This window comes from Xiphophorus maculatus, chromosome 4 (assembly GCF_002775205.1).
Source record: "Xiphophorus maculatus strain JP 163 A chromosome 4, X_maculatus-5.0-male, whole genome shotgun sequence".
NCBI lineage: Eukaryota > Metazoa > Chordata > Actinopteri > Cyprinodontiformes > Poeciliidae > Xiphophorus > Xiphophorus maculatus.
In genome coordinates this window covers 12,773,403-12,792,358 of record NC_036446.1, presented here as the reverse complement: position 1 = coordinate 12,792,358, position 18,956 = coordinate 12,773,403, and the positions used below count along the sequence as shown (strand labels likewise).

The 18,956-nt window shown below is 38.8% G+C and overlaps 1 protein-coding gene across 3 annotated transcripts in view; it reads left to right on the top strand.

Moving 5' to 3' along the window:
* Positions 1 to 1,170: 1,170 nt before the first annotated feature.
* cenpf (centromere protein F) overlaps positions 1,171 to 18,956 on the top strand; it is a 30,786-nt gene continuing 13,000 nt past the window's right edge. For all 3 annotated transcript variants that reach the window (XM_023332349.1, XM_023332348.1, XM_023332347.1), the window contains exons 1-21: positions 1,171 to 1,212; positions 4,012 to 4,183; positions 4,261 to 4,386; positions 4,582 to 4,652; positions 4,737 to 4,873; positions 4,949 to 5,040; positions 5,729 to 5,996; positions 6,093 to 6,295; positions 6,370 to 6,495; positions 7,672 to 7,800; positions 7,895 to 8,017; positions 8,105 to 8,240; positions 8,316 to 8,445; positions 8,990 to 9,269; positions 9,339 to 9,545; positions 12,849 to 13,057; positions 13,839 to 13,968; positions 14,317 to 14,595; positions 15,161 to 15,748; positions 16,564 to 16,695; positions 17,689 to 18,593. In XM_023332349.1, the coding sequence (XP_023188117.1) occupies positions 4,022 to 4,183; positions 4,261 to 4,386; positions 4,582 to 4,652; positions 4,737 to 4,873; positions 4,949 to 5,040; positions 5,729 to 5,996; positions 6,093 to 6,295; positions 6,370 to 6,495; positions 7,672 to 7,800; positions 7,895 to 8,017; positions 8,105 to 8,240; positions 8,316 to 8,445; positions 8,990 to 9,269; positions 9,339 to 9,545; positions 12,849 to 13,057; positions 13,839 to 13,968; positions 14,317 to 14,595; positions 15,161 to 15,748; positions 16,564 to 16,695; positions 17,689 to 18,593 (4,433 nt within the window). In that variant the 5' untranslated portion in view covers positions 1,171 to 1,212; positions 4,012 to 4,021. The remainder of the gene's footprint in view (positions 1,213 to 4,011; positions 4,184 to 4,260; positions 4,387 to 4,581; positions 4,653 to 4,736; positions 4,874 to 4,948; positions 5,041 to 5,728; positions 5,997 to 6,092; positions 6,296 to 6,369; positions 6,496 to 7,671; positions 7,801 to 7,894; positions 8,018 to 8,104; positions 8,241 to 8,315; positions 8,446 to 8,989; positions 9,270 to 9,338; positions 9,546 to 12,848; positions 13,058 to 13,838; positions 13,969 to 14,316; positions 14,596 to 15,160; positions 15,749 to 16,563; positions 16,696 to 17,688; positions 18,594 to 18,956) is intronic.

Sequence of the window (18,956 nt, the reverse complement as noted above, 5' to 3'; positions counted from 1 at the left end):
CATCTCCTGCTTATGTGACTGTCAACTCTATTAAAAAAACGATGCATCTGCAAGGTGCCTGCCTTATAGCTGTAATGTGAAAAGCACCATTTCAGCAGCTCAGTACAGCCCACATAATCATTTTTTTGTAGATTTCTGCAAGAGAAGAAGATACAGAGGCTTTGCACAAGCCAAACACTGTCTGGACTGTCTGTCCAAACTTAAAGCGCAGCATTTAGTAAGACTTTTTTTTTTTTTTTCCCCTCGGATGTTCAAACGAATCTGTTGTTTTGTAATTCTTTGTAATCCTTTCTGCATGTTTCTGGAATAAATTACCAAGCATGAATGTTATTCTGTTGGAATGCAAAAAAAATCTAAGTCTATAATTTTTCATTATGTTTTAAATGAAAACTAATAAATGATGATTAAACTATTTGTACTCTATCCATTCAATTTTTTTAACTGAAAATGTTTTGAATCACAGCACTTTATTTTCTTCCATGTTGTTTTTTTCTTTTTCTCGTAAATTGTGCTGTTCAATACCCCATAGCAGAAAAAGTGAAACATTCTGCTTTAAAATTACTGCTTGTGAAAGGTTTTTTTTTTTAGAAACAAAAAAAAAAACACGTAGTATATTATTGGTTGATTATGATGACATACTAATCAGCTGCACCTAGTTGTAAAAACAATACCTTGTTTCCAAGGTTACACATATCTGTAAGAAAAAAAAAACGTCAATTCCCACAACACAGCATCCAAAACCAGGGTGAAAAATTCTCCAAACAAAAATATTATGAACAAAAGTCTACAAACGGAGCAAATCAGAACTCCAACATGCTGTTACCATGGTCGGTGCAATTCTGGAATCATCCATATGTAAACATCCATAATGTGAGCATCCATATGATCAAACTATTGCTAATAAATGTCTCATTTTTAAGGATATTCTAATTTATCGAGATTAAATTTGATTTTTGAGTTTGACTGGGTCTTGATGATGCCAAGCTACTTTATTTCTGTTAGTACAGACGGGACATTTCTGTTTGTAGTGTGTGTTGACATACTGACACCGCAGGGGGGCACTGTGGAAACAGTAACAAGTAAGCCAATCAGGTGCGGTATGAGTCGTGACGTCAATTTGATTGGGCCAATGGACGTTTAGGTAAGGAAACGAACGCTTCCTTAACTACAGTTTGAATTTTCTGAAGTCGAGCAAGAAGCGTCGCGCCCAAAGTAAGTCTAGGCAAGTTTATCCTTTTTATCTTTATATGTTAAAATCATCTCTGAAGTTATTTAGACAATATGAGTCCGTATTTATTAGAGTTGTCAATCTTCAAGCCGTGGATCGGTCAAGATCTAAGTTAAAGTTAGGTTTTATATTTTCGTTGAAACAATTCAACACGATCAACTTAACGATAAACGACAATAGAAACTGTAGCTGAACGTTTTTAATGCTTTTCTTTAACGGTGTTTTCACTCCTCATGTTGCAAATGTGTGCTTGTTGGCCCAGAATCCTTCAAAAATATATTTTATTCATGTTTGCAGTTTTTATTTATTTTTGCACTGATGTCGATTAATGATGCTAATTCTGCTAGCTTATTTCCGACCTCATTGCAGTACAAACAGACCTACTGATCACACATTGCTTTGTTACCGTTTTCTGTCATATCTGTAGGTTATGGTCATATAATTTAAACAAAAATATATATTTTTTGCTTTTTCTGTCGTTGTTTTGTTCAAATATAATCCGTTTTAATAAGCTTTTCCACAAAATCTACATGCTGTGATACGATCAAAACAAAAACATTTGATTTAAAATTATTAAAGTTATTAACCCATACAAACTCAGACTCATTTTCTGCTTATAAATATTGCAGTATTCCTATATATATTTTTTTAATAATTATTTTTTTCAGTAGCTGGATATCACACTTTATTTGGCTTCTCCGTTTGCAGTGAACCCAAAAGAAAAAGTTGTTTATTTATTAAAGAGATCTACCAAGAAACCAAACATTTAGAGAAGCAAAGCCAATATGTTTATTCCCTTTAACTGCATATTACGGTGATTTTCAGTCATCATTACATTATCAACGTGTGCATTGTGACAAATGATTGCTTGGATGTCATATTTGATAAGTATGGCGGAGACTATTAATCAGATTAATGGTGATGAATCGATTTTTAAAATTGTCAAATAATTTACTAATCGATTAATAGTTAACAGGAGTTTACAGACTCAGAAAAGGCAATGAGCTGAAAAAAACAAATTATTCGGAGTAGTAATTAGGCCAGAACTGTACAAATTATAATATTTTAGATTAAAAACACCATTTTCTGGAAATATGTTTTACTCAAAACTATCAGTTTTAGTTTAACTTGGTGGAAATTCACTGAAGGAAAGCTGTGTTATTGCATTTTAGGTAATAAAAAAATGAAATGAATTATTTGTTTTTCTCAATCTTTTAACGATGTCTTAAAGGCTCGGGTGGTTAAATGAAAAATCTGCAGAATGTGCCCATTTGTTTTCTGAATTGTCTGAAAATTCAATGGAATAATCGATTACTAAAATAATTGTTTATTGGTAAGATTATTTTTCTTTTGAAATGTTTTTCATTCAGGTTGTGCGTTTCAATAATACAATTTTCAGTTGGATTGAGTCTAACCTTAATGATCACACCTGATGGAAGTTTTAGTGGCTCAGATGCAAAGTTCACAGAGATGAAGGCGCTGTACGATCACCACCATCATCATCACCATCATTATCATCATCGTCACAATTTTTAGCCGAGGCGTCGCAGCTGCACGTTATCCTGATAACTTTAGGCCTTAATTTGCCAAAAATCCTGTTTGAAATACTTTTCATTATTTGAATAATCAGGATCTTAAGAACTTTGTCAAATTAGCTTAGTTGGTTATGTTTAAAGTTCAGCTCTAATAAAATACACATAGTTGTTATCATGATGTGCAATACAGAACATTTTAAATATTCTAAGTTATTTAAGGGAACTCTTTATTTTGACAAGAGAGTCATATGGGATTTTTTAACTTTAAAACCTGATGTAGACGTAACAATATGGATCTATGATATGCTACTAAACCTTAGTAACACATATTTGTCATGACTAGTCTTGTCACAGTGACGCGTTTTTCTGTATGGTAAATTGTCCCAGTAATTATTGCGATAAATGACTTTGTTTCGTGGCTATTTTCACCTAATTTATAAATAGTGGCATAATAACGCAAACTTGCCCTATCAAAGACCAAGAAACTTTAATTTTGTAGAGAGCACTTAAATGAAACATTTTAAATATCCAAAAGAAAACATAACAACCAAATGAAATAAATGAGATGTAAATAAAAACCACTTGAACCAAAATCATTGGATTATGATGTCTCTGTAAACAAAGTTGCCCTTCAATAAATATTAATCAGAACAAAAATTATCAAGCTCATTTGAATTTATTATGCGATTAAACGGTGTTAGCCATGACAGCATAAATTCAAACACTAATTTAATTTTGTTCATTCGGCACCGATGTTCTGAAAAGGCAAATTAAAACACATTATATCCAATACAAGAAAATGACACAAAGCCTATAATAATATCAAACAGTAGCATAAATTAGAAGTCTGTGTATTACAGTCCACTAAAGAAGAAAACATGCCTAAAAAGAAATGATTTATAACTCTTAGTTTTTTTGTTGTCTCTTCCTGGGTCTGTTTCCCTTTAACTGGAGGAACTGGTGAGTTAAGACCCAGAGGGCCGTGATCTCCTTGGGTTTTGGTCTTGAATGTCAACTGATGGCAGTTTGAGGTGGAACTGACTTCACCTGGTTTATGGGTTGAAATCGACAAGTAACTTTCTAGAACATTGAATTTGTTCTAGATTTCAATTTTGAATTGGTGGGTCAATTCAGAATTTAAAGGTAAAACCAAAACTAGTTTTGTTGGCTCAACCAGCTGCTTGTCCGGCTTTTTGGCTTTGTTCTGTCTCTTACGTGTGTGAGTAAATGATTGTGTCTCTGGTTGAGGTTTTAGGCCATGAGCTGGGCGGTGGAGGAGTGGAAGGATGGACTTCCAGGGAAAGCCCTGCAGAAGATCCAGGAGATGGAGGTCCAACTGGACAAACTGAAGAAGGAAAGGACACAGAAGCAGTTTCAGCTGGACTCTCTGGAAGCTGCCCTGCAGAAACAGAAGCAGAAGGTCAGTTTTCACACAGAGTGAGTGGGTTTGTGACTTTGACACGTTTTCCTGAGTAACTTGAACACGCCGCTCTTCAGGTGGACAGTGAACGCACCGAGATCTCCGCTTTGAAAAGAGAAAACCAGTCGATGATTGAGTCATGTGACGCTTTGGAGAAAACTCGTCAGAAGGTGGTTCATGACCTTGGAGTCAAAGAGCAGCAGGTCCGTTTCTCACATGAAACCAAGGAAATGTAGGCTGTGGTTCTCTAGCAACATTTTGTTGTATTTATTGTCATGAAAAATAAGTCATAGTTTGTGTTGCTGTAACATGTAAAATCTTAATAAAATACATTGAACTTTGTGGCTGAAAATGGTAAAAATGTGTGGTTGTAACTGATTTACCCCCCCTGGACTCAGGTGAGCTACCTGGAGGGTCAACTTAACTCCTGCAGGAAGACAATAGATCGTCTGGAGCAAGAACTCAAGAAGTGGGTTTGCTTTTGGTTCCTGTTGCCTCATTAGGACCATTATTGTTTGTTTTATTTTTAGCAAACGTGTCGGTCCTCCTTCAGGTACAAAACTGAGCTCGATCGCTCTCAACCTGCCGGATCTTCCTTGCTGTCCACCTCTTCCTCTGACCTGCAGACGTTCAGCACGCCACAGAAGACTTTTGCTACGCCAGCGCCTGTCGCTGCACACAGACAGCCAGGTATCCTGGCTTGCAGGTTCTTTGTGTTTCGTCTGGGCGGTCATATTTGCAGGTCTCACTCGGGTGTCTTTGCAGACAGCAAACTGGACGAGCTTCAGGAAAAGTACAACCATGAAGTGGAAGAAAGAAGAAAGCTGGAAAGTGAGCTCAAAATGTTGCAGGTCAAGGTGAGTTTTACTTTTCCTGATGTCTGATTTCTTTAATCGTAGTTTTAACAATTATGCAAAATTTGTATTTTGCATGTTTTTGTATTTCCATTTGGAACTTAACTGCTTCTAAAAACAACCCCATCACTTAAAAAGCAATTTTTGGCTATAAGTTAATGTTTTTTGGTGTTTAGAAAATGAACCATTTCAAAATCCTCTTGATTATTAAGTCATATTCTATGGGCACTGTGTCGTTTCTTAGCAACTATCGCCAAGTCCAGCCCATTACCTAGCGACTCAAGTGGGATTCCAGCATGTTTGGTCACCTGGTTTTACTGCTGTATTCGCTGCACAATGGCTGCCGGAAAAGAGAAGTGTTTTGTCGATGACTTACCAGCCAGAAACCACTTACTACATTCATGTTGGTTGTGCAGGAGGCTCCACTTGTGCTTTTCAAAGATGTATGGTTGTATAATTGTGCATCTGTTTGTAGCCGTTTTCCTGTGTGAGCATAAATGTTGAGTTGGGATTGTGGCCAGCAGAAGCTTATTGGGATTTAAAGTGACAAGATGCCCTAAAGCAACTCCAAACTGACCAAAACTAAAATCAAACTTTTGTGTAAAAAATGTAACAAACATGTTTTGTATAACCAGTAGATCTATTTAAGGGGCCACAACAAGTCGCCTTCACCGTGTCTGTTCTCCTTCAGTTGCTGAATCAGTCATCCGTCAGCCACAAGGACATCGCCGCCCGCCAAGCTGGGTCATCCATATTCCCATGGCAACAGCAGGATCAGGTCCACAGCCTACGGGGCCAGGATGCGATGGAAACGCCACTAAAGAGACGCGGTGCTTCTCTGTGGGACACCCACGAGGAAACGCCGATCAAACCCAACCAGCGGATGAGTTCGTCCAGAACCGTCCAGAGTCCCAGTGGATCGACCCAGCAGACGGAGCAGCTGAAGAGCCTCAACCAGGGTGGGCTTTCATGGATTTCATAGTTAATTAGTTTGATATGTTATACATGAGAAATGCCCTGTAAACCTGTTTGGGCTCCTTTTTTTTCACGATCAGAGCTGCGTGGACGTGTGTCAGAGCTGGAGAGGAATCTGGCTGCTCAGGAAAAGGAAATTCGTAACCAAACATCGAAGCTGCAAGAACTCCAAACTCACTTGAACCAAACCCGCAAAGAGCTGGCGGAGCGGGACAGAGAGCTGGCCAAGGCCGGCCACGAGCTGAGCCAGGCTGCAGACCGCCACCAGCAGCTGGAGGCAAAGGTACCAGGGGTTTGTTTCTGTTTGGTGACATCATCTACTGGGATAGAGGCGCTAAATGATCTCTGTTGTGTTAGTGCTCCTTGGTGGAGCAGAAGCTGAAGCAGGTCTCCGAGGAGATGAGCTGCCAGAGGCACAACGCTGAAAGCTGCAGACGAGCTCTGGAGCAGAAACTCAAAGACCAAGAAAGAAACAGTCAGAAGGTAAAACAACGTCACATATGTGGCAGGTGTGACTCTGTTGATGTTACTGCTGAACGGCGCGAAGGGAGCGTTCAGTGCTCTCAGCACCGCCACCGGCGGGCGTTCCGTCAGATCAGCATACGCTGTCAGATCGTCATGCTTAGCACGAACTGACGGCTATATCCGTCAGACACGTATACGCTGTCATTACCATATGAATTTATTTAATCAGCAACATCGAATCATGACGTAGATCCTCATACACTTTATTATCAGCTGTATGACATCCTGACTTGGTGGTTAACTAGTCAGACCATCACCAAGCAACAGGGAGGCGAGTTTCACACGGCGTGTGTTGTAGTTGACTGCAGCTAGACCCTGCTTTAAATACACTTTGAAACTACGACAATGCATGTATATCTATCTAGTTATCATTGAAAACAATTTAATGACTTATTTTTGTCATAACTTGCCGAGTATGCTGAACTGACACCTCCTCTGACGGTCGGACTTCTTAGTGCGCATGAGCAGGCATGAGTACTCACTGCATGTATCTTATCCTGACAGCGAATGATAATCTGATAGAGCACCGTCAGTAGGGATGAAATAGAACCAGACGTTTTCATGCACCTAATAAAAAGACAGACACAGTTTTTAAATTATACTACACTTTTCTTGTTTTAGGTCAGTTATAATTGCCACAATTATTTCTCTTTGCTAAATGACAGAAAACTTGGCAAGAAATTTTTTAGTAACTTTCTTTGCATATTGTGTTTAAGGATTTAATTTTAATTCAATTCACCTTGACTGCATTGTTTCAATATTTGATATTTATTATTCCTATTGATCTTATATTTTAAACGTTAAACAACATTATTGAAATTTGTGCATTTTTTTTTCGTTAAATTTGTGTTTTGTTCTAGGATTCGTCAGGTTTAGAAGAATGTGAGATATATTTCAAAAGAATGTAGAATACTATCACAAGATATTATTAATAATAGTAATAACATGTATAATATAATGAAACTGTCTTTTTTTCATTTGTGTTGTTTTTAATCTCCAAAGTTTGGTGCTGGAAAAGTTTGAAAACTCACCTTGAAAATGCTTGAAAGGTTCTTGATTGTTACGGTGGGGAAAATGCATAAACATTAAATTCTGACTTATTATTCAGATTATGTTTTGTTTCTCGGTTGGTAGGAGTTGGCTCAGCTTCAGAGTTCCCATCAGGCTTTGGATCAGCAGCTCAACCAGACCAGAACCAAGCTGACACAGGAGATCCAACAGGCCAAAAAAGACCACAATGTTCTTCAAGCGGACATGGAGAAGGTAGCGTCTCACTTCTGCGTTTTATTGAGCGACGCGAAACTGGTACAACTTCTACTGTTTCACTGGGTTTTTGTGGAAACTTGCTGCGTTTTAGACGCGCTTGCAGAAGAGTCAGATGGAGAGAGAAATGGAGGAGCAGAAGCAGAAGCTGCTGCGGTCCGAACAAGGCCTGCAGGCGACTCAGACCAAAGAGCAAGACCTCCGCAAAAAGATGGAGGTACACACAAACTCATAGATTCCTGTCTATAACTTTCTGTTTTGGCAAGATGATTTGCCTATTTTCAAAATGTCCTCTTCCCCTCAGGAGCTGCAGAAAGAGAAGAACGGCGTGACCATCCAGTTGGACCGCTGCAGCAGGTCGCTGACTCAGCTGGAAGAGGAGAAGAGGATCTCAGAGCAGTCGCTGAAACGCACCCAGGGGCTGCTGGAGGACCTGAAAGGTACCGAAACAGCAGGACTAAATATTAATGGGTCCTACTCGTGTCTTCTCACCGGGTTTCTTTCTCGTACTTCAGCGAAATCTGAAGGACAGGCCGAGGAGCTGAAGAGACTCCAGTCAAAATTTGAGCAACAGACTCAGACGGCAGCAAGAGAGCTGGAACACGTGAAGAAGACGCTTTCTGACGCAGAGGCCAGGAATGACAAGTAAACATCTTACAAGTCGTAACATTTTCTTTTTGCTTATGATAGATTATGGTTTTCTATGTCAGAAATTGAGAAATGTAAAAAAAGAAGAAGAAAAAGCATGAAGGAAGAAATGAGCGTTGTGCTAATTTAGCCGTGTTGTTTGGCGAAGCGAACACTAGATTGCAGTTCTGAGTTAGCGTTTAAATTCAGAGGAAAATGGCGACCAGGTGGAGAAAATAAAACAAAATGAGCCTCCGTATTAGACGAAGCTCATCTGTTTTTCCTTTAGATCAACATTTCTGCCATCCTCCTCTTCTATTAACGCTGCCCCGACAATTACAGTGCTGTTGGTTCTTCAGTTTTGTTGGACTAAAATATTAATTATTTTAGTTTTTAAAATTACTTACCTGCTTTGGAAACCGATGGACTAGTTGTTTTTATACTCTACAGTTGATAATTTATCACTACAAATAATATTTTGACTGTAATCAAGCCTTTTGCCCGTCCTGCTGCAGTTTTTCATTTACATTCAGTCCATTACAACAGATTTGTTTCTTTGCAGATCTCAGAATGAGCTTCAAAAGCAGAAGCAGGAGAGTGAGAAGCTGAGCAACAAGCTGACGGTCATAGAGCAGGAGAGCGAAGAGCTGAAATCAAACCTCCGTCAGAGTCGGGACGAGTGCCAGGCTGTGAAACAGGAGCACCAGGCTCTGCTGGAGTGGAAGAAAAACAAGGAGAACTTGATAAACCAAACCGAGGCCGCGCAGCAGGAGCTCACTGACAAGATTATCACTTTGGAGGGCAAAGCGAGCCGGATGCATGAGGCCAACAATGAACTCCAGGTGAGTTTCACCAATATACATCCTGCTGCTTTTCAGGAAGAAATTAAACGTGTATGTTTTACACTGCAGGACAAGATCTCATCCACGGAGGCAGACAAAGCCAGTCTGTCCGCCCACATCGACGCCCTGAAGGGAGAACTCCTCATGAGGAGCACGGAGCTGGAGGAGAAGGAGCATCAGTACCAGCAGCTTCAGCTCCACGTCTCTGAAGCGGCACAGAAACACGGCAAAGACCTGGAGAACGCCGGGAAGCAGCTGGCGCAGCTCCAAGGACAGGTGAGACCAACACTCTGGTTCCGCCTTAAAAAACCTTCGGTCTGTCCTCCTTTAGGAGTAACAGGGTTCATACAGGCGCTAAAAATGCTTTATGAACCCTGAGACGTTTATAAAACAATCTAGCATCTAATTAAAAGCGTAAGTTTAGAAAACATTGTTTTCAATTGAAACCAGATATTTTTGTACACCTGATAAAAAGTCAGAGATGTATTTTTAATCGCTGTCTGAAGTCAAATCAAACTAAACTTTTCTTGTTTTAGGTCAGTTAGAATTAGGGAAATTATTTCTACTTACTAAATACCAGAAAACCTATGAAGAACATTTTTTAGAGATTTTCTTTGTATTTTGTGTTTAATAATTTTTATTTGATCAGGAAGCGAATTTAACATGATTTGTTTGGATTGTTTCATTTTAGTAAATATTTATTATTCCTAATGGCTCAATGACTTAATGATCTGTGTAACTGCAATAAATGTTGGCTTATATTTTATATATTAAAGGTTATTGCAACTGTTTTGTTCTCAGTCAGGTTCATAGGGTGTGTGTGTGAGAGATATATAAAACATAAAAATAAAGGCCATATTTTATTTTACCTTGTTCCTGCTGTAGAATACTATCACAATAATTAATAACAGTAATAAATGGTATAATAGGGAATTGAAACGTTCTTCTTTAGTTATTGTGATGGACCGAGTTAAAAACAGGAGGAGTCACAGGACATATTAGGAAAAATAGGGTTTTTTATTTTAGCCCAAAGATTATAAATGACAAAGATAAACTGAGCTCATAAAAGAGGTTAAAGAAACAAAACTGAACTCAGGCAAAAAAATTAAACAAACTGGCTGCACAAACAAACATAACTGACCTAACAATGAAATGACACACAGGGGTTTATATACTGGCTGATCAGACCAATTAAGACACAATAGGGGTAACTAAACAGAATACAATTACAAATAACACAAAAACAAATAACAGTACAGCTAAGTGTGGCTAAACTAAAGACCTAAAAATGAAAATCAAAAATAGTAAACTTTAAATACTACTATTTACTTAAATACAAAACTTATCTAAACAAGGAAGCTACAAATTCCCCCTGCCAGCAGGAACTAGTGGTTTGGTCCAATCAGCATTTAAGCCTGCTGAGCTCTGGCCTCCATCCTTTGTTTGGCAGCTCCAAGGCAGGTAAGTACCGGCAGGAAAGCAAACAGAATTAACCTTAAGCAAACAAAATTAACTTTAAGTTGATATAAATACATATGCTAACTAAATGTGTTCTAACAAATAGAACAAATGCACTCAAATTAACTAAGAAATGTTTTTATTGGAACTAAAGTGTTGTGTTTATATGACAAAATAAACTGTGTATAAAAAAAAGAGTTACCGACATCAGAGTGTGGCCATGGATTTGGCCATTACAGTTAATTTGTGTTGTTTTTAGTGATGCTGGAAAAGTTTGAAAACTTACTTTGATTAGGTCGGTCACAATAAATCAATTAATTGCCTGATAAATTAAAGCAAACTCAATCATTTCTATTTAAATAATCGTTTTCCTTTTTCTACCAGAAACTGGATGACAAAATTATTCAGTCTGGTGTTCAGGGACTTTATCATTCATTATTTTTTCTGTCGTGTTTGTAGGCCTGTCGCGATAAACGATAAATCGATTAATCGTACGATAAATTAAAACTATCGACGTCATTTCAATTATCGGCATTATCGTCTCTTCCGGCCTTTTTCTCTTTCTGTTGATGACACCGAATGAAAAAAGGCTCTGCTCCGGTGCTCTCCACTGACTCCTCCCTTCCACATTTCCTTAGTGTAAAGCCCAGCGCACACGACACGATCTTAGAGCTGTCAGCCGATTGTCGGCCCATTTTCAAAACCTGAGAGACCACATATTAGCCGACAGAAATCCTAGCTATAACGGTTCGATCGGGTTCGGTCCTGCCGTGTGGTGTCCAACAATGGGCACAAAATAATGGCTACAAGTCCAGTGAACTAATTTTAAAACCAGGCATTAATCAATGCTTTACTACAGTCTACCTGCAATGCATGTGGCTAGTGTCAGCGTAAAGTCCTGACTGAATGAAAATCATTAGAACCTATTTACGTCACGTTAACGAAGAACAGCTGAAAAGTTACCGGGTTTATCAACTGCGGTAGCAATTTCGCTCCAACTCCTCCTCTTGTCATTTCTATATTCTTTGCATGTTGAATAAACATTAATGTTGTTTCCATGTCGGCTGGACTTCGGGTTGTGCCGTGTCAGCTGTTTGGGATTCCCCGACGTAATTTCCCCTCAGAAAACACGGAGGAGAATCCGCGCTTTCTGATTGGCTGCCTGTCACATTCAACAGGTGTAGTTAAAGATCCCAGTCGGGAAAAACCCCTGATTTAGATCGGAGCGGCAACGACGATCTACCGTAACACACCACACAATCTTAGAAAGACCAACGATCTAAGATTGTCATAAGGGGAAAAATAGGAGCAAAAAATCATGTAGTGTGAATTATTGTATCAGGTAGTCGATGTGCCCATTTTCTCTATTTAAATCTAATTATTACTGAAGGGCAACATAATATACAGACTTCATAATCTGCACTCTTTAGGTTGAATGCAGTATTTATTTACACTTTGGCTTTATGTTGTTTAGTTTTTATCAAGTACATTTTTTATTAATGGAGACTGAGAATCCATTTTGTTTTTGGTTGTTTTGTTTATTTTGTTTATCAGTTCCAGTGTTAAATATTATTTTGAAAATAAAGTGCATCTGTCTTTGGCAGGAAATCACAGGCATTATTACGTCATTTCCATTAAATCGGTGTAAAAAGATCTTCAGACAATATTATCGTTTATCGCAATAATTTTTTGAGACAATTAATCGCTCAGCAAAATTTGCTATCGTGACAGGCCTACGTGTTTGTTTGTTTGGTTTTGGATATTTAAACTGTCTTCCAGTTCCGGTGTTAAATTTAAAGTTTATTTATCTTTGAGGATGGGTTCATGTATTATTAAGCCATTTCATTATATTACTTAAAAACTAAATAATAATACAATAATATTATCATTTATCACAATAATTTCGGGGACAATTTATTGTCATGCAAAATTTGTTATCCTGACAGGCCTAACATTGATGCTTGGAAAGTGTTTGAATTTTACTGTTCGGAAAGTTTACAATGTAAGCAAGAAGAGATTTTAGCAGCAGAAACCTTTAGGATCTGAGAACCGGATGTGACTCTCCTTGAAGCTCGTTGCGTTGAGGTGACAGGAAACGTTTTCCTCGTTTCTTTTAAACAGGTGAAAGAGCTGGAGTCCCGGCTGCAGAGGGAGGCGTCTCGAGCAGAGCTGGCCGAAAAGACGAACTGCGAGCTGCAGGAGGAGCACCAGGCCGCGTGCGACCTGCTGCGCTCCAAAGACCAGCTGCTGGAGCTGGGCCGGGCCGAGGTCAGCCAGCTGAAGGACAGCCTCGCTCAGTCCGCCGCACAGCAGGAGGCGCAGAGCGACAGGTTGGACACGGACTCTCTGGAAACTTAAAATCTTCCGTTTTTTATATGCTTGAAACTCAATGAGTTTGACTTTTTATTAACACAGATAAAGCTCTATAGCTATAATGAGGTAGAGGTTAAATATGCTGAGGAATAAATGATCTGTCCTCATTGGGGCATTTACTGAAATGATCAGTCGTGATGAATCGATTATTAATGCACTCATCAACTAATTTAGTGATCAATTAACTCAAAACACACAGAGCAGAAATTAAGCCAAAACTGCAAAAAAAAAAAAAAAAAAAATTCGATACATTTAAGATTTAAAAACAAACCCTGTAAATAATTATGTTAAACTCAAAATTCCTCAAGTGGTTCTAATTTACAAAAAAATCTTTTATTAACCACCTTTTTCTTTGCAGTTATTAATTAGTTAATCCCTAAAATATATTGATGTTAAATGAAGCAGAGATGACTGAGATTTTCACAAGTATGAAGTTTTTTTTTTTTTTTTTTTTGGCTGTGGATGCAAATGATCAAGCCTTCACTAAAGGAATGCTACGTTGTTGCATTTTAGCCAGGAAGATGTTCATTTTCCTAAAAAAAAAAAAAAAAAGTTTATTATTTGTTTATTTGCACCTTTTCATTGAATCTCTAAAACTTAAATTAAAAATCTGCTGCATTTTCTAGTGTTTGTCAAAGCAATCAATAGAATTATCAGTTACTTTGGTAATTATGAGCTGCAGCCCTCGTTAGAGCTGATCCATCATTCAGATGCCTTTGGTTTGTGTTGTTTTTCCAGCTTTGTGAAGCAGAAGGCCGTCCTGCTGAAGCGGTGTGAGGAGAGCATTTCGGCGCAGGCTGAGGAGACGGAGCGCGTCAAGCTGCAGGCAGAGGAAGTCCAGCAGGAGCTGCTGCTCTCCAGACACAAAGTATTTTATTTAGAGCTCATAAAAAAAACCCTCATCTCACCAGATATTCCTAGGCAGAAATTACAAGCATTTTGCTTTATAAATTCTGAATATGCTTTTATTTTTAGTCCAACATTTTTAGATTAGTAAAGTTACAAACTATTATTTTAGTAGTTCACACAGTGTCTTAAAATGTATTAATATTAATCCCTCTGACTTTTGCTTTTTTTTATATATATATATATATATATATATATATATATATATATATATTTTATTTTTTTTTTTGCCCTGGTCTATCACCTAAACCCCAAATAAAATCCATAAAAGTAACTTCTAAACTAGTTTTTTTCCCCCCTCCCTTTTCAGATCACCTCGATGGAGCAGATCCTGAAGGTCCAGGAACAGCTGGGAGCCGAGCTGCAGAAACAAATTAAGACGACGTCCGATAAGGAGGAGGAGCTCACGAAGACGTGCGAGGAGAAATCAGAGGAGCTGAAACGCTTGGAGGAGGAGCTGAAGGACCAGCGGAGCCTCACCGAGGAGACGGAGCAGCAGATCAGAGCGGCTGAAGCTCGGATCCACTCCGTGGAAAATCAAAAGGCTGAGCTGGAAAATCGACTTCAAGAGATGAAGACAGAAGCAGAGGTAAAAAAAAAAAAAGCTGCATAATCCTTTTTTTTTTAAAATGGTTTCCAGGTTTGTTTTTGTTTTCTTTAAGATTACAATTGGCTTGTCGCAATACGCAAATATTCATTTAATCGGATAATAAATTAAAACAAACTAAATAATTTCTATTTATATGATTTATCCAACAAAAACTGGATGACAAAAGTCTTCAATCTGGTGCTTTAGTCTCAACTAATCCCTTTATTTTGAGGGATACTTTGATTTATAGAGACTTCAGTATCCATTTTATTTGTTGTTTTGCTTAATTATTTTGGATATTTAAAATTTCAGTGTTAAATGTTCATCAGAATTTAAAGTTTATTGGATGAACGTGAGAATGTGTTATTGTGCTATCACCATTATATTTGGAAATGGTCTTAAAACAACAATATTATCGTTTGTCACAATGATTCTAGGACAATCTATCGTCCAGCACAATTAGTTATTGTGACTAAGACTCAAAACGTTTTACTCAAACTTTTTGAGTAAAAGTTTGTGTGTTTTTTTCTTGTTGTTGAGACTTAAATTATGCATCTTTGTTCAGATCCTGCAGTTCAGTCACACTGAAAGGATGAACGCTCTCCAGGAACAGATCGTATGTCTGGAAAAGCAGGTTGCTGCAAACCAGGAAGAAGCAGAGGAGGTTCCTGTCCTGAAAAACAAACTGGACGTGGTCAACCAGTCTCTTGCTCACCTTAACAAATCTCTTGAAGCTTCAGAAAAGAGCCTCAGCTGTGCAAATGAAATAAAAGCTGATCTGGAGGTCACCCTGTCTGAGAAAGTGAAACTTATCACTGCTTTGGAGGATCAGATCAATAATCTCACTGAGAAGCTGAGGAAAGAGTCTGAGAGCCACAGCTCAGAGGTTGAGGACTTCATCAATAAGGAGAGGAGCCTCAAAGAGCAGCTGGAAGCCACTAGGAAATCAGTAGCTGCAGCCAAAGAAGAGTCCAGCTCTAGACGGGAGAATATCCGAGAAATGAAGATGACTCTGTCTGCAGCGTCCCGCGGCCTGGAAGAAAGAGACAACACGATAAAGAGTCTGAAAGAGAAGCTGAACAAAGCAGAGGCAGAGCAGGCCAAAGCCTCTGAGCTCCTGAAGGAGAAGACGGTGGCCATGAGCAAAATCAAGGTTAGTTATGAAGGTCTTCAAATCCAGAATGGCGTAAAAAACCAAGCCCTGGTTCTTTATGTTTACTTTTTAAAGTAGCATTGTGTAATGTGATAGTTGTGTGGTAATGTGTCTTGCCTCTTTTGTTGTTAATATAAAGTGGATTAATTGATTAGTGGCCATTTTCTCTTGTATCAAGGGGGTTGAACGTCATTCCGTAAGACGAAAGGCTAAATTTAGAATTCCGATTTTAAAAAGAAAAAACCTAATGGAGGATTATTTTATACCAGCTGCATTACATACTGACTGAATAAACAGAATTGTATGGTTTTCTCGCATATTTATAAAATATAACAAAACAGGAATCTCTTAGGTCGCTGAATAGAAAAATAAAAGTTGAGAAGTTGACGTTGCTCCGCCTTACAGTTCGGCTGAATGAGCGCTGTTAATGTGATTACGTAATGTAAGGAGTTTGTCGAGAGTTTATATTTCAAAACTGAATCGCATTAAGTTCCTTTTGCCCCCCACTCCGAACTGTTTGGACCGTTGTCTCTTTCTCATGCCGGGACAGCTGCCATCTTTGTTTCTGTATCAAAACTGGCTCCTCTTAAGGATGACCAGCGGCGCCCTCTGCTGGACGGCGGCCGAACTACAACACTAAAAGAAGGTCTAGCATTGAGTTAATCGATTCAAACTAATCTAAATGTAATAAACCATTAATCAGTGACTAATTGATTAATAGTTAATCAAAGATTAATGGTTTATTAATGATTTACATTTACTAGCTTGTTTGTATGTAAACAGTTACTTTCAAAGTATGTATCTATTGAATAAAGGTGCAGCTGGAGATGCTGCAGATGGACCTGGAGGACAACGAGTTGGCCATGACCTCTGTGGGCAGTCAGGCGGAGGAGCTGAAGGGAACCATAGCGTCCCTGGAGGCCATGCTGGAGGAAAGCAAAGCCCAGGTTGGTTTACGTTTTGTTTTTATTACTCTTAAGCAGTTTTCTTGAGGTTAATAGTCCAGGTTCTGGAAGGACTGACTTCAGCTGCAGTCGACACCGTATGAAACGCCCTCAAACTCTTTTTTTCTTTGTTATTTGATGCTTTTCTACCAGCTTCTTTAGCAATACCCTTTTTATAGACTATCATTGTCGATGACTGCCAAGTCAGCAGTCTGTGATTTGTGTCCCTTTAGGTTGTTTAATATTTGAATTTTATGTTAAATTATATTTTGAGATTAACAACCGCAAGGCATAGAAGTTTAATAATCAGAAAATATGCTTAAATATATTCCTCTGAGTGTAAAGGATGCATATTGAAGATTATTTTAGAATTACTGAAGTAAATTAACTTTTCCATAATATGAATTATTTAGGGTTGAAACAATTAATCAAATTAATCATAATCAATTTGGACTTGATTAGTCATTAAGTGTCATGGACAAACTCCAATAGGGTCATTTTTTTTTAAATATCCACATAGTCAGAGCAGAAATTAAGAAAAACTGTATGCATTTTGCATTTAAGGATAAATAAAAAAGATTTGGTAAATATGTTTCACCCAGAACTCCTGAAGAGGCAGTTTTAGCCTCACCTGGTTCAAATTATCATATTTATCTATCAAATTCATATTTGGTTAATCCAAAAAAAATCAGTCAATCAAATGTTGATGTTTGAAGTATTTTTAAGCTGCAGATGCATCTTTTCCTACAAATGGTCAACCGTACGCTAAAGGAATGCTCTGTTGTTGCATTTTAGGCAATAAAATGTTTGCTTTCTTATTCAAAAAAGAAATGTAATTGTGTATTTGTATTTTTAATGTATTTCTAATATTGTATAAAAAAGGCTTAAAGGAAAAATCTGCACGATGTTGCTAATTTTTATCCAATTAACAGTCAGTCTTGATTTATTGAGATGTAACAGTATATTTAACTAATGCTTTCCCATGTTTACTCTCAGGTTTCTGTTTTGGAGACCCGTTTGGATGAGGTCCAGTACCAAAACTCTCTGCTGGAGACAAAATACGTGACGGCGAAGGACGAGCTGCTGGAGCGGAGCTGCGAGATAACCCGTCTGGAGGAGGACGCCGTCAGACGGCAGCAGCTAGAGGAGAACGTCTCTGCCTTGGAGGCCAAACTGAGTCAGATTACTGAGGAAAACTCAAAGGCAGAGACGGAGCTGAGGCAGATCATTCAGGAGAAAGAGAGCCATTTGGAGCAAGTAAACGAGGAGAGAAACAGCCTCCAGGCTACCTTAACGCAGTCAGTGGATGAGCAGAAACGAGCTGAATCTGAAATCACTCAGGTAAAAGCGGTGAAGGCGGAGCTGGAGGAGAGAATGAGCAACCTGTCGAAGGAGATTCAGCAACTCCATGCTGATGTTAGAGAGTTATCTGAACAGAAACAGGAAGCGGAGGGAACGATTGACCAGATGGCTGCAGAAACACAACAGACAGAGTCCGCTCTCCGTCGGATCTCAGAGGAGAAAGCCCAGCTGGACGTTGCTCTGAGTTCAGTCAGCGAGGAAAAAGTTGAGCTGCAGGAGAGGATTTCTACTTTAACCTCTGAGAACGGGGAGCTGGTCTGCAAAGTGAAGCAGGTGGAGGAGGAGAAACTCCAGCTGGAGTCTAAGTTTAGTCAAATCTCTGAGGAAAACGTCAAGCAGCAGTCAGACATGAACCGTCTGACTGCAGAGAAGCAGCAGCTGCAGAGCAGTGCAGAGAGGCTGCAGGAGGAGATGGCGTCTCTGCGGGAGGAGAGCGAGCGTGTCCAGAGCTCGCTGCTGTCCGCTGAGGAGGAGCGACAGATGCTGCGGGAGCAGCTCAACACGAGGGACGAGACCAACCACACGGAGAGCAGAGCGCGGTACGTCTGTTTCGTGTTTCTATGACTCAGAGACGCACCAATCAGGTCTGACTACGGCTGGGCGATGCATCGATTTTATCGATAGATCAAACTTTTCAGTTTTGAAGATTTAATTTAATGAAAAACTGGGTTTTTGTCTTTCGGCATTGTGATCTTTTGCTCAAGTAATATCACTTTGCCCTTGGCTGCCATCTTGTTTGACAAGCGTGTTTTATAGCTTCTACTTGTTTGGAGTTTGAATTCAGGTCAACTCAGAGAAGAGATGATTGAAATAAAAGCTCGTTTTTGAAAATACAGCTCTGGAAAAAATTAAGATTGAGAGCACTGCATTGAAAATCTCCTGGTTTTTCCACCAAATATTGA